Source organism: Dromiciops gliroides, chromosome 6 (genome assembly GCF_019393635.1).
Source record: "Dromiciops gliroides isolate mDroGli1 chromosome 6, mDroGli1.pri, whole genome shotgun sequence".
Lineage (NCBI taxonomy): Eukaryota > Metazoa > Chordata > Mammalia > Microbiotheria > Microbiotheriidae > Dromiciops > Dromiciops gliroides.
Window position 1 is genome coordinate 264469492 of NC_057866.1, and position 12452 is coordinate 264481943.

Here is a 12452-nt window from a genome sequence, read left to right on the forward strand (position 1 = left end):
TCTATCCACTGCACCACCTAGCTGCCCCCCGAGTTTCATGTTTTCACTTTTTTAGTCACTAGACCTTCTTTAAGTCCCCATCAGTTGCTTGCTGATTAATTCTCACTCATTTTCCTTCATCTGATTATAGTCAATGGCATAGATGCCATTCCTCTGATTCTGGTTTTTTTGGGGTTTTGTTTTTTCAATTTTGCATGATTTCATATGGTTCTTTCTAGGTTTCTTGATGTGCACATCAATCCTTACCAAATTACAATGATCCTGGTCACCTCACGTAGCCAATCCATGGCAAATCTTGTCATTTCTATTTTTACAGCATCTCTCATACACGTTCCTCCCTTTCCACTCACACAGTTGCCATCTTCATTAGGCTCTGAACCCTTCTTGCCTTATGCATCTCCTCACTGGGACCCATTATATATATTCAGCTGCCAAAGTGATTTTCCTAAAGTTTAGCCCCTGTCACCCTCCCTACTCAAGGACCTCTTTTGTTGTTGTTTAGTCTTTTCAGGCAAGTCCAACTCTCTGTGACCCCATTTGGGGTTTTCTTGGCAGAGATACTGGAGTGGTTTGCCATTTCCTTCTCCAGCTCATTTTCCAGATGAGAAACTGAGGCAAACAGGATTAAGTGACTTGCTCAGGGTCACCTAGCTAGCAAGCATCTGAAGCTGGATTTGAACTCAGGTCTTCCTGATTCCAGGCCTGGCACCCTATATCACTTCAAGGATCTTCAGTGGCTCCCTACAACTTCCAGGAGTAAATATAAACTATTCTGTTTGGCATCGAAAAACCCTTTATAACCTGACCCCTCTCCTACCTTCTAGTCTTCTTATATTTTGCCTCCTTCCACCTACTCTGTGGTCCAGCTAACACTGGGCTTCCTGCTCTTCCTTAAACACACCATTCATCCTCCTCCTCTGAGCCTTTGGCTTCCCCTCTCCTCGACCTCTTAGCTTCCCTGACTTCCTCCAGGAGGACTCCCCCTATCCTTGCAGCCATTAGTGCCTTCCCATTGATGATCCCTTCCATTTACACTGGAAAATGTCTTGGATGGATCTAGTTATTTACGTGTTATTTACATATTGTCTTCCCCATCAGAATATAAGCTCCTAGTGGGCAGGATCTGTTTTTACCTTTCTTTGTATCCTTGGCTCTTAGCACAATGCCTGGCACCTCCATAAGTGCTTAATAACATTATTAATTGACATTATTCATTGTTATTATTTTAATAGCAGGCAGTAGAAAGGGATCTGGGGTAGACAGGAAAGCTTTAGGGAGGTAGGGCAGTCCAGGGACATCCTAGTTGACAGGTAGAGCATAGTGCATTTTGGACATGAGTTTCCAGTACATGCTTCCAGGGTCCCCTGATATGGACCACTCTCCTTTCTAAACCACTGTTTCCTGCTCAGTGCCAGATGACCTTTACACTGGGTCTTGAGCCCATGTAAGGACTGGCAAAAGCAAGGTAGAAACTGAGTTACAGGGCAGGATAATGATAGAATTTAAGGATGAGGAGACGAGGACAAGACAGGGACCTATCATAAGAATTTGTGGCAAAATTTTTCACCATGTACTAGGCCCAGTTACTCTTAATAGGTAGAACCAGGCCAGAACAGAACAGCAAAAGTACTTCAAAGCTGACACACATGAGCTGGAGACCTATCCATTCTTTTATATCCTGGCCTGGAGCTGAGTTGGTCCCAGTCCCTCTAACCTACACCTATAAATGGGGATGTTAAATGGCTGAAGTTGGAAGGAGATGGTCAACAAACATCCGACATTCCAACTCTGCACATTTGCACAGGCATGTCTCTTCCACACCTGGAATACACTTTCTCCAACTCAGGTAATACTTCCCACATGACATCTTTCTTGACCTGCCAATGCCCCCACCCATTTCCCTTAAGTGTTGACTTACACGAGTACATTTTGTCTCCTCAACACAGTGTCATGTCGTTGAGGGCAGAGGCAGAGTTTTGGTTTTGTCTCCGGCTACCCGGATCCAAACAGTGTAACTGCTTTGTAATTTGGTTGATTGTGGGGCAAAGAACTAAATGGGACTGTTATGGGGGGAAATGGGGTATGGGTTTAGATTAGGGGTAGGCGGTGGGATTCTTAGGAATTCCTCTTTAAAGAATTACACCCTCTTGCACACAAAAGTAGTTAGAATAAGATGGTAGTTTATTTAGGGGCAAGGGAAGGGAAGGGGCAGGGAGGGGCCATGAAAGAAATCCTTGGACTTCTCATGGGGAGATAGGCACAAAGCACATGGCTCAGAGGTACCGATCTCCTCAAGCAGGAGCCCGGCAGGTACTTTTATAGGGGGCTAACGGGGGTGGACCATCTGCCTGTGGAAAGTTCCTTTAGTGAAGAGGACCATCCCCCACTGGTAGTGACTGAAGGAATTGGGTGAGGGGTGGCTACAGACCTCTCTTCAGGACACAAAGGCCGCAGCCACACCCAAATTTATCTCCCCAGGGTAAAGGGAGACCAGAATGAAGGTTAGGAATTCTAAGCTAGCTCAGTCCAATTTGGTTCCGCTTATCTCTTAAGGTGTAGCTGTCCTCTGGTTTAGTTTCTCAAGGAGAAGATTCCTTGTTGTGCCCCAGAGAACTTCTGGGGTGCTCTGCACCTCATGACAGGACTGTACAGTGAACCTGGGAATGAATGAAACACCAAATTGACATGATGAAAGTTGTTGTACTCAGTACAACAAAAAGAACTCAGTACAGCAAAAGTTCAAATGGAATAATTAAGATATTGGGAGTATCATTAGTTTGCCAAATAGCTTAAGTGGGTTCATTTGATAGCTGTCCTCCTTGGCTTTCTGCTTCAGGTACCACCTGGATTTGTGAGATTGTGGATATGATTCAAAATGACGGTGACATTGAAAAATGTAGTCGAAATGCCATTACCGAAAAAGTTCCAATGTTGGAATTGTTTGTCCCAGGACTGAGGATTACAGGTATCTTCTTCATTTTGTTTGTTTGATTGTTTTTATTGCTCTGTCCTTCCACTGTGTGCCATTATGAATTAATATAGACACAAGAATATTTGCGATTCTCCTTCAACCCCGAAATGGATGATGATGACCACAGTGATGATGATGATGATAATGATAGTGGCTAACATTTATATCGCTCTTACTGAAGTGGGGGGGGGGAATTGATTAAATTGATCGTGAGGCATCCCAAAGAATTACAAGACTCAGTGACTCAGTTTCCCAAGTTTTATTGAAAGACCGATGACCACAGGGAGAGCACCAGGGAGGTATCTCAGTTTGGGAGATGGAAATGGTTATATTTATAGTGAGAAAGAATTGGTTATCTCCTCATTATCTTAATCTCCACATTAAGGAGGTACAGGGGAGGGTTTATCCTACTTTGGAGTTCCTAGAGTCCTAAGCCAACCCCTGAGGTGGGTACCTTTTTCCTTGGAGGTGTGTTTTTGGAGTTTACATGTCATAAGGTGAGCCTAAGGACATATTTGGCCCTTTCTGCTCATGTTCTTTTTTTGGGGGGGGGGCAGGGCAATGAGGGTTAAGTGACTTGCCCAGGGTCACACAGCTAGTAAGCGTCAAGTGTCTGAGGCTGGATTTGAACTCAGGTCCTCCTGAATCCAAGGCCTGCTCATGTTGTTCAAGACATTCTTAAACTTGTCAGAGCCAGAGTGTCTCTGTGGTTTTGATCTCTCTTTACTTAGATATGGTTTCTAGGTGTCCTGTCATCCAGGAATATTAATGGCTATTAATGGTTAATGGTCCCTAGTTAGTGTCGCTGCTGATGGTACTGGTTGAAGAGGGACTTGAACCCTCTTGGTTACAATACTGTTGATAAGAACAAAAACCTTAGTTTCTCTGTTAACTCTTTTAGGTATTATTAATAAGGACTCAAGCCTCAGTTTCTCTGTTAACCCCTTTTTGCTTCCTCCATCATTACTACATGCCAGGTACTGTACTAAGCATTTTACAATTATCTTATTTGATCCTCACAACAACCAAGGGAGATAGGTGATATTATGATACCCATTTTATAGATGAGGAAACTGAGACAAGGACTAAGTGACTTGCTCAGGGTCTCACAACTACTAGATTTGAATTCAGGCATTCCTCACTCCAAGTAAGGCACTCTATCCACTGCACTTCCTGGGGGTATATAAAGTCCTAGCATCTCCCTGAAAATGAAACTAGCACTTACATAGCACCTTATTTTACTTGATCTTCACAACTCCATGAGGAAAGTGCTATTATTATCCCTATATTTATAGATAAGGTTGTTGCCTATACTTTGTTCTCAAAGAAGACCAGTGACATCATGAGGGCAATGTCTTGAAGCGAATGTAAATCAGATTTAAGTGAGGCAGAGCTGCACAGTCATCAGCTTTGCTTTCCCTTCCAGAGCCAAAGGAGTGCAGTAGTAAGACAAAAGTTGAGACAACTGGTAATGGCCCAGGATGCAGTGGGTGACCTTGGCCTTTCTAAATTAAGGTCTTTCTTAGGTCTCAGTTTGTCTAAGGCAAACCCATTCAATGACTAAGGGCAAAATAAGAATTAAGACAAAAGATGGCCTAATTCACCATCACAAAAATATCAATCTGGGAGGGGATGAATCTCAAAGGTTCTGGCTAGAACAAAAAACAACTACTATTTACACTCATTCTAAGCCATCAGTACCTAAACAGTGAGCCACCGAGGCTTGGTCTGGAGATTATTATTTGGCGAAAGTCAGTCTTTGGGGTTGAAGGTGTAGTTAAGTAGCTCCATTTGAAACACAATGGACTTTTTAAAAGCCGGAGTTGTTTTTTTTTTTTTTCAGAAATATGTTACAAGAAATCATAATTAAATGAAAACGGCAGACAAAAAGTAACTTATCCCAGCTTTAAAATAATAATAATAATAGATTGCTAGACAAATAAATAAATTTGTGAGCTGTGCCCCAACCCCCAAAATATCTTACAAAATATAAGCAACTAAAAATTCTATTCCTATGAACAAAGGACCCACATGTAAGAATATGGTGCCCCAGGTGGAGAGAGGGACCACATGTGGTAAGGGAGAGGGGGAGGAGGAGGAGGAGGAGGAGAAATATCAGCATTCTACAACTTCTGCTCCAGCACTCAGAGAAGGCTTGTGCTGTAGACCTTGAGTGCCCAAAGCAGTAGTCCCCACTGACAGTCATCCAATAGTCTCAATTAGTTTTTGCCAAATGTATTTGCTCAGATAACATGGTAAAGACAGTAGAAAGCATTCTCCTAAAAGCCTGGTCCACTCCTTCTGACAAATGTACATGCCGTCCATAGAAGGAAATAAGCTTAAACTTGTACCACACTAGTAGTGAGGCACATATGTAAGAAATATGTGTGACAAAGGTTTAATTCACAACATCTGCTCTGGATGAATACAGATGAGTAAACTGAGGCAAACAGAGGTTAAGTGACTTGCCTAGGGTGATATAGCCAGTTAGTGTCTAAGGCAGGATTTGAACTCAGGTCTCCCTGACTCCAAGTCCAATACTCTATCCACTGTGCCCCCTAGCAATCTGCAATCAAGTTATCACAAAATTACATTGAAATGCCCAAGGCTCAATCCAGTCTCTTTCTTTCCTTCTGATAATGGGGGAAAAACCGGGAGGAGAAAGCACGTGGATCCTTAGGATCCCTCTGTAAAGAATTACACTCTCACACAAGACCTAATTAGGAATAAAAGAACAGGTTTATTGGGGTACAAGAGAAACTGGCCGGGAGGAAGGTTTTGCATGAACAAAATGCTTTCCTCCCCGACTAGCTCATCCAGGTGCTCCGGAGGACTGGAATGTAGGGTGGTGGTCCTGGAGCATGCTCAGTTCAATCTGGTGCCACTTATCTCTTTTGGGTGTATGTGTGTCCTTGACTGAGTTCAAGGAGAGGCCTACTTGATTTCAAGGGAAAACCCCTGAGGTTTCAAGGAAAAAGCTCCTTGAACTCCCCAGAGAACTGCTGGGGTAACCGGAGCCCATAATCCTCCCATGGCACTTCTTTCTTTTTTCTTTCTTTCCTTCTTTCTTTTTCCTTTCTTCCTTCCTTTCTGCCAAATGGCTTGACAGAATTCTGTATCTGGGAATTGGCTTGCTAGACTGCTTCCAGCAGCCCTATTCCAGTTTTCCTTTGAGCAAAGGGCAAGAGGTTGCCTCAAAACAATGTTTATGTTTCAGGCCTACTCTCGTTATAACACAGGAATTATTATTGAACAGACTTGACTCAAGTTTATTGCACAGGATTGTCATTTTTAGAGTACTGGGGACATTTTCAAGTGTAATAAAAGAAAGCCATGCTCATTGTTTTTGGCAAACAACATTCCATCTCCAGATGCTTACATAGTCACAGCCCACAAATTTGAAATCTTCTCATTCTGAAATATCCAGAGTTCTATACATATAAAAGGAAACTTTCTGTTGCATTATTTATGTAATGGGCATATCGCTAGTTTTCTGCCAGAAATCTATTCATCACCAAAAAAATTGGAATGGGAGAAATATCCAAATTTATTTTACAATTTTTTTCAAATTGATCACTTTTATGTGAACTGATCTGACATTTACTTTTTAAATGAACATATGTGGTAAGAGCAGGGTTCTAAATTTGTCTTGAAGACCTGTTATATAAGCCCCTACTTTGGGCATTAAATATCCCAGCAAATTATCCCCTTCAGCCTCACTTCCAAGCCTGGATTTCTTGCTGCTAGTTTAAATTATTTGTTTTATATTTCTTTGTCTATTGCAACAGACCTATGCTTTCCTTGGCATAGGGAATCCCAAGTGAGGAAACTCTCCTCACCAGTGCAGATGCCTGCCTACTTTTACATTCTTAGAAAGCTGCTTGGGACACTGGGATATCGAGTCACTCTGTTTCAGAAGCAAGATGTGAACCTAGATCTTCCTAACTCTGTGCCTCAGTGGCTTCTTTCCTTTGACCTATTCCTCTTTAAGAGTCCCCATTGTCTTTCTATGTGAAAGTCCTCTGTCATGGTGTAAAAGTTCCAACAGAAGCTCAGTGACATCTAATCCAAACTGAACATGTATAAGAATCCCCTCTATGAGGAGAAGCTAGGTGGTGCAGTAGATAAAGCATTGGCCCTGGATTCAGGAGGACCTGAGTTCAAATCTGACCTCAGACACTTGACATTTACTAGTTGTGTGACCCTGGGCAAGTCACTTAACCCTCATTGCCCCAGAAAAAAAAAAGAAAGAAAAAAAGAGAGAGAGAAGAATCCCCTCTATAACATTCCCAAAAAGTAGTCATTCAGCTTCTTAAAGACCTTCAGTACCCTGGTTAAGTGGCACAGGGAACAGGGTGGGGGTGATACCAAAAAGAACCACTGAGTAATAGATTTGGGATTTGAACCCGACTCCTTGCCTTATTTTATAGTTGTAAAAAAATGAAGCTCAGAGCAATTGAAGTCACTTGCCCATGGTCACCCATCTCATGAGTGGCAAAGACAGGATTGTAGCTGTCTTCAGGCATCCAAAGGGGGATTGGATGTGCTGTTTGGCCAAAATGGGTAGAACCAGAAGCAATAGGTTTCAATGACAGAGGTAGATTTGACTTCAAAGACATACAATGGAGGCAAAGAGGTCAGTCAACCTGCTTGTTCTGCAACTGTTGGGTAATACTTTCCTTCTCACCTTCTTACTTTGACAACCACACCCTTTCTCTTGTTTTGCTAACCTCTTACCTAGGCATACCAGTTTCTCTCCTCCTACCTTATCTTAATGACTTTTCCCTACCAATTTCCTTTAACTCCTATAATCCTCTGCTTCCTTCTTCACTTTAAGCCCCAATCTTCTTCCTTGGGTCCTTCATCTTCCTTCAGTTATACTCATTATCCTTTATCTCAGATCCTTCTTCTCCTTCAACTTCCCCAATTTTCCTTCCCCAACTTCAATTTCCTTCCCAATTCCAAAACCCTCTAAGTCTTCTTCATAATTCCTTTTTGGTTCAATTTTTCCTTTACCTTCTCCTACATAGACTCCAAAATGAGAATCCTGGTGAAGCCAAACATTGACTGTAATTCCTTAGGCCACCCTCACACTGAGTCTTTGAGTCTCTATCCTGGTATTCTGGTTAACAGATTATGAAGACAAGCCAAGAAAGGGTTGGCTTAAATGATTTATAAGGTTTCTTCTACCTCCAAGTCCTAAATGAATAAAACTGGTACAGAGCTGGCCAATGAAAATACTTGTTATTGCTGAGAAATTTCTGACTTTTTGTGATTCCATTTGGGACTTTCTTGGCAAAGATACTGGAGTGGTCTGCCATTTCCTTCTCTAGCTCATTTGACAGATGAGGAAATTGAGGAAAAAAGGGTTTAGTGCCTTACCCAGGGTCACCCAGCTGGTAAGTGTCTAAGGCTGGATTTGAACTCATGAAGAGGAGCCCAGCCCTCTATACACTGTACCACCTAGCTGATAAAAATACTGTGTAGGAGCAAATTTTGTGTGTTAAAGAGTAAATTGGCCTCTAATTTGCTCAGAATACCCCTCAACCTCCACTATGTTTGTCAAAGGTTATACTAGAAAAACCCAAGTAGGAAATTTGCAAACTGTTTCAGAGTTGAACAGCAGCTACTCAGAAAAATATTGAGACAATTGGCTATGAAATTGGTGCTATGAAAATGTTCCTGGCAAAGTCTAATGTCTCCGTGTACCAAATGGACTTTTCCTAGGCACAGAGGCATTAGAGAAGATGCCATCACCCCGCCTTATCAAGACCCATCTGCCAACTGATCTGCTTCCCAAGGATTTCTGGAAAAACAACTGCAAGGTAATTTGATGCAGCTCTCTAAACCATTTAGGTATATCGTCATCATTATTGTTGTTGTTCAATCATTTTTCAGTAGTGTCCAACTCTTTGTGATCCCATTAGGGGTTTTCTTGGCAAAGATGCTAGAGTGGTTGGCCATTTGCTTCTCCAGCTCATTTTACAGATGAGAAAACTGAGGCAAATGGGGTTAAGTGACTTGCCCAGGGTCTCACAGGTAGCAAGTGTCTGAGATCAAATTTGAACTCAGGAATTTGAGTCTTCCTGACTCTAGACCTGGTACTCTATCCACTGTAGCACCACCTAGCTTCTCTGAAGCATAAAGCTCACTAAGTGCTTGATTGTTAATTGGTAGAGCTAGATATAGGGGCACAGATAATTACTGTCTTCTGTCAATCCAAAGTTGTCATCCATATTACTGGCCACCACAAAAAGTTACTGTCTCAACTCCATAAGATAAGGATTTAATTTAAGGACTTAAAGCAAAAGTACATTCGTTTTACAATAAAGCACCACTCCAGGGACTCCCCATTTTCTCAATGTATTGTGTCCTATTCTGGAAAGTGAATGGGAGGCTTAAACTATAAAACTGGTATTTAATCCAAGTCAATTAAATAGCATTCACTAAGTGCTAACTATATGTAAGGTTCTAGAGATGTAAGACAAAACCAAAACAATTCCTGTCCTCAAAGAGCTTATATTCTCCTGGAAGAGGGATGGGAATCAGAATAGGGATGAGTCGATGCAAGAGAACTTGAGGAAGTATGGAACATTCAGGATGATTTAATAAAATGTAAGCTCCATAAGGAGAAGAAATTGGCTTTTGTATGTGAAGCTTCAGTGATTGGATCACAGTTGACTTGTTGATTGATTGGAGAAGTGGGTGGGAAGGAGTAGACATTATTACTGAGCTTGATGCTGCTTTAAATCATATGAGTGAATGACATGCCAGTCAGACAAGGAGACCTTGCTACACTGGTGATTAGGATTGTAGGGTGTGCAGAGAGTAAAATGCTAGCAAGTCATGAGGAACTGTATGATCTTGGCCATAAAATGTGGTTTAGAACTTTGGGGGGAAACCATCACCATTTTGGCCTAAAGCAAGACTTCTTAAACTACCCACTCACAACCCCTTTTTGCCCAAGAAATTTTTACACAACCCCAGGTACATAGGTATATAAAATAGATATAAACTTTTACTGTTGCCAAATTTTTTTGGGACCCCTCCATTCAGTTATGCTACCTCATGTGGGGTCATGACCCAGAATTTAAGAAGCTAGGACCTAGGGGCAGCTAGGTGGTGCAGTGGATAGAGCACTGGGCCTGGATTCAGGAGGACCTGAGTTCAAATCTGGCCTCAGACACTTAACACTTACTAGCTGTGTGATCCTGGGCAAGTCACTTAACCCCAATTGCCCCGACAAAAAAAAAAAAAAGAAGAAGAAGCTAGGACCTAGAGTAACCAAAGCAACTCTCGAATGAATTGTCTACTTCTGAGGAGTTCCCTGGATATCTGATACTGAAACAAGCATAGACAGGACCCTATAGGGCAACTATGACTTTCCCAGGTTCACATCTCCTGTGTATTTGGGAGAAGAGAAGTAGGAAGGAGAAATAGGTGGAATGGAGGGATAAACATTTATTGAGAGCCTACTATACAACAGGCCTTGTGCTAAGCTCTTTACAAATGGCTGATTTGATCCTCATGACAACTCTGAGAGGTAGGTGATATCATCACCCCCATTTTACAGATGAGAAAACTGAGGCAAACAAAGGCTAAATAACTTCCCCAGGAACACATAGCTAGTAGGTGTCTCAGGTTGGATTCGAATTCAGATCTTCCTGACTCTAAAGGTCCATCACTCTGTCTATCTCTAATAGATAGATGGATAACACATTTATTTAGCACTTGTTTACTGGACCCTGTGCTAAGGGATTGAGATATAATTGCACATGCTTTTGGACTTTTCCAATGTATCCATCAATTATGATGATTTTTTTCCTCTAAAAGAAATTACACTATTCGTCATATCAGATGGCTCTCAAGGAGGGTGAAGTGAAGGGATGGATACATGGGACAAAATGGTAATGTAAGAAACAGAAAACATCAAAATAAAATAAAAAGAAACAAAAAAGAAACAGAAAACATCAATAAAATTACAAGAAATAGTAAAAGAAAATTTAAAGGACAAAGTAGGAAGAGAGGAAACAGCAGCATAGTGAAGAGCAGTGTTGTATGGAGGCAAGATAAGGTAGAAGCCTACCTATCAAAGCAGGGGAAATATAGATAATGACATTTTAACCACCACTACCAACCTGGAAAGGCAATCCCAAAGCCAACCTATAGGTATGAGCTACCAATTTTAAAAATTAAGTATGTTAATGAATTATTAGCTTTTTTGAAGCTCAATTACTTTCATGATTCCAAGTCTCTTCCTGGGATTCCCACTAAATCTCCTTTCCATCCTCTTACAGATAATTTACATGGCAAGAAATGCCAAAGATGTTGCAGTTTCATATTACCATTTTGACTTGATGAATAAATTAGAACCTTACCCAAACTCATGGGCAGAATACCTGGAGAAGTACATGACTGGGAAAGGTATGTTGGAATTATCCCAAAAAATATATTCATTCTTGAATGTTTCTGTTTGGTGGGGGTTTTGTTTTGTTTTTTGTTTTTCTGGTACTTTCCATTTTTAATTTCATTTCCCAAAATTTCCCTCCTCCCTCACTAGTCCAGAGAGGGGCAGAGGCAGAGAAATTACCCCACATACTGGCCAAACACATTATATGTAGCATTCTATATTCATAGTCCCACACCTTGGCAAAGAAGAGAAGGACATTCTCAAATGTCTTCTTTGGGACCAAGTTCAGGCATCAGCTTTGATTGTTTTACTATTGTTCTTTGCATTTACACTATTGCTGTCATTATGTATACTGTAGTACTGATTTTGTTTATCACTTTGTATCAGTTCATATGTCTTCTTAGGCTTCTTTGTATCTTTCACATCCATCAAATACACTACAGTAATGTTCCATTATATTCACATGCCACAATTCATATAATTATTCCCAATCTACTTTGCTTCTAAGTATTTGCAGCCACCAAAAAAAAGTTATGCTATAAATGTTTTGGTATATAAGGAGCTTTTCTTTTTTATATTGCCCTCCTAGGTACACATGCCTAGCAGTGGAATATCCAGGTCAAAGAATATGGATGTTTTAGTCACTTTCTTGGCATAATTCCAAATGACTTCCCTGAATGGTTAGACCAATTCGTAGCTCCACCAATAGCTTATTAGTGTATCTGTCTTTCCATGACCCCCCATAACCCAAACAAATAAAATCAAAGGATGTGAGCAACAGTACTTCCATCTTTGTCAATTTTCTGTGTGTGAGAAGGTAAAACCTCAAAATTGCTTCTCTTATTATTAGTGAGTTAAAAAAATTTTTCATGTGGTTGTTAATAATTTACTATTCTTCATTTAAGTACTGTTGCTCACATCCTTTGACCACTTATTCACTGGGATTAGGTTTTGTTCTTGTATATTATTGTATATCCCTATGTATCTTAGATATCAAACCCTTATCAGAAATATTTGATGCAAAGAAAAAAAATTTTCCCGATCAACTGCTTCCCTTCTTTTCCTAGGTGT

General features: G+C 40.9%; 1 protein-coding gene across 1 annotated transcript in view; it reads left to right on the top strand.

Moving 5' to 3' along the window:
- Positions 1-12452, top strand: part of LOC122730475 (sulfotransferase family cytosolic 1B member 1-like) — a 43624-nt gene that overhangs the window by 17502 nt on the left and 13670 nt on the right. The window contains exons 3-5 of the mRNA XM_043969613.1: positions 2837-2965; positions 8699-8796; positions 11269-11395. Coding sequence (XP_043825548.1) covers positions 2837-2965; positions 8699-8796; positions 11269-11395 — 354 coding nt within the window. The remainder of the gene's footprint in view (positions 1-2836; positions 2966-8698; positions 8797-11268; positions 11396-12452) is intronic.